Source organism: Alosa sapidissima, chromosome 13, assembly GCF_018492685.1.
Source record: "Alosa sapidissima isolate fAloSap1 chromosome 13, fAloSap1.pri, whole genome shotgun sequence".
NCBI lineage: Eukaryota > Metazoa > Chordata > Actinopteri > Clupeiformes > Clupeidae > Alosa > Alosa sapidissima.
In genome coordinates, this window is record NC_055969.1 from 22,751,248 (window position 1) to 22,753,747 (window position 2,500).

Here is a 2,500-nt window from a genome sequence, read left to right on the forward strand (position 1 = left end):
AGAGGAGCATACCACTTGCTTAAGAAGGACAACGTCTAACAGTTCCCAACTGAAAGATATTTCAAACATCCATCGCAAAGCAGCCAGTCTATGATTGCACATACAACACATGAATAGTTTTCAACTAGTGGGACACGATGGTGTGACACATTTGGGGTCTCATGTTCGTCATGAAGAACGGCACAACTTCAAGTGAAAACATTAATAAAGGTGCTAATATCTAATATCACCTCATTTCACTGTTGAATAAAGTGGGGCATTTAACTGTGGTATTAGCCACATGCTGTGCTTCGCATCAAAAGCAGAAAGTTTGCAAACGTTAATGTGCTAAAAAGCTCTAATGCCCCTAAGCTCAAACTCAACTCTATATGCGTGATTGGCATGTGAGGGGCACACAAAGCTATAGCTAAAGCCACGGGTCTGGTTAGTTGGAATAACCTTAGACCTTGCCATAATCCTAACTCCATAATCCTAACTCCAATTATTTCAGCAAGGAAGCGAGACCTAAATTTAACCGCTTCTAACACAAACCCCTTACCCTCTCTCTCGCCCACTCCCACTCTCGCTAACTCTCGCTAACTCACGCTTAGCATGTGAGAGAGTTCAGAGAGGTGGTGGCCATCTGGTCACCTGTGGTTGGTTTCCGTGCCCTTCTCACCGTACAGGCTGATAATCAGATGCAGTTTCTCCGTCATGATGACAGGGACGGACTAAGCCTGCTGACCTAAGCTCAGGGCTAGCACAGCATACAGCTAACTGGTGTAGAACAAGCTCAAGACCAGTGGAAGACCAGTAAAGTATAAGCACTGGACCAATAGCAATGGTAATAAAATAAGGAGCTGTCAAGTCATGAGACCTATCCCCAACTGCCACCGTTGTGCCCTTGAGCAAGGGACTTAACCTCGAGTTTCTCCAGGGAGTCTGACCCTGCAAGTAATTTACATTACATTATATTACATTTGACTGACGCCTTTTTAGCCAAAGCGACTGACAACATGGTAAACAGTTTAAAGCATTTTAAAAGAATTCTCTCAACAATTCTATTTTTTTTTTTTTACTATTTAGGTAAAGTACAATAATAAAAAGTGCATCAGTGAGTGCTGTTTTTATACAGTCAAGTGTCAGTTCTAGTCAGGTGGTAAGGGCCAAAATTGGTAATTGACATCTCTAAGTTACTCTGAATAAAAGTGTCAACCAAATAAATAAAAAAATAAATAGAAACAAAATAAATAAATAAATAAATAAATAAAAATATAGCATATGCTAAGCATTTGAGCCTTACATCATGAACAGGGAAATAGGACCCTGCGTACCTGGGAACTTGTTGACCTGTCCAGAGACGATGTTCTCGTTGTCATGGAAGGACACCCCGTGCCAGTAGATGTCACAGGCAGTGCGGCGACCAGCGGGGAACTGGACAGAGAGAGAGGAAGAGCCACACGAGCAGCTCTGTGAGACGCTGCCAGTTTATTCACACCTCAGATGTCCTAATGCAGTGGTTCTCAAACATTTTCTGTCATTCCGCACTTTTCCGGAACACACATTCCGAAATTTTCAAGCCCCACCTGACCCCATCAACCTGGCAAAATGGTAACATTAAAACACGTTTTTCACATCTTGGTTTCCCATTACGTTTCCCGTGGATCAGATGTTCTTTTAATTCATATATCGGTCTGTTTATGACTCTAATGTTTGTGTGTGGTATTTTGTTTTGAATCTATGATCTTCCTTGTCAAAAAAGAAAGGCATTATTAAAGATAGGCACAAAAGAACAAATTTCCTCCTGTTCTTCGCGCCCCACCTGTCATGTCTCTATTCCCCACTAGTGGGGCCCGCCCCACACTTTAATAGCCACTGTCCTGATGTTTCCTAAGAATCTAGCAGAGATCCTGCTAATGTGTCGCAGGTAACATGCAACATTCTAAAACAAAGTGCTAAAACTCCAACAGCCATCCTCCGGGTGTATACAACTATGACATGGTGAGCTACTCAGCTTAATTATTAGGGGACTTAGTGAACTGAGCGCATCAGTGCTGTTTCATCCTTGCATCATTTAGAACATTAGATGATCAGAATTCATGATATTACACCTCAAACAGGTGAAGAGAATCTTAAGCAGCTGATAGCTCATACCGTGGTTTTATTATACAGTGGTATAATGTTAAACGGTCTATAATCATTAAGCTAAATGGTGGATAAGCAATAGGGTTAATTTGGTTAATTTTTGGTACAGTAAGCCTGTAGGTATTGCTAACCTAAAATTCACTAACGATATTGATGATGTGCAAAGGGAATAGAATTTTGAAAAGGCGTTGAATGTTTTTTTGATGTTAATTGACTAAACTGACATATGGTCCTCTTAATATGTCTGCGTGGGAACTCAGATTTGAAACATGGTCCGCAAGCAAAAAAGCCTACAGTACCACTGATTTCTGTTAAAGACTGCATTTGGTACATTCGGTACACTTCTTAAATCTGTAAATTGAACCTTACATTCTGT

At 40.9% G+C, this 2,500-nt stretch overlaps 1 protein-coding gene across 2 annotated transcripts in view; it reads right to left on the reverse strand.

Annotated features, from left to right (window-relative positions):
- The window catches only part of ttll11 (tubulin tyrosine ligase-like family, member 11), a 43,801-nt gene that overhangs the window by 34,699 nt on the left and 6,602 nt on the right, over positions 1-2,500 (reverse strand). For both annotated transcript variants that reach the window (XM_042058881.1, XM_042058880.1), the window contains exon 2: positions 1,314-1,413. In XM_042058881.1, the coding sequence (XP_041914815.1) occupies positions 1,314-1,413 (100 nt within the window). The remainder of the gene's footprint in view (positions 1-1,313; positions 1,414-2,500) is intronic.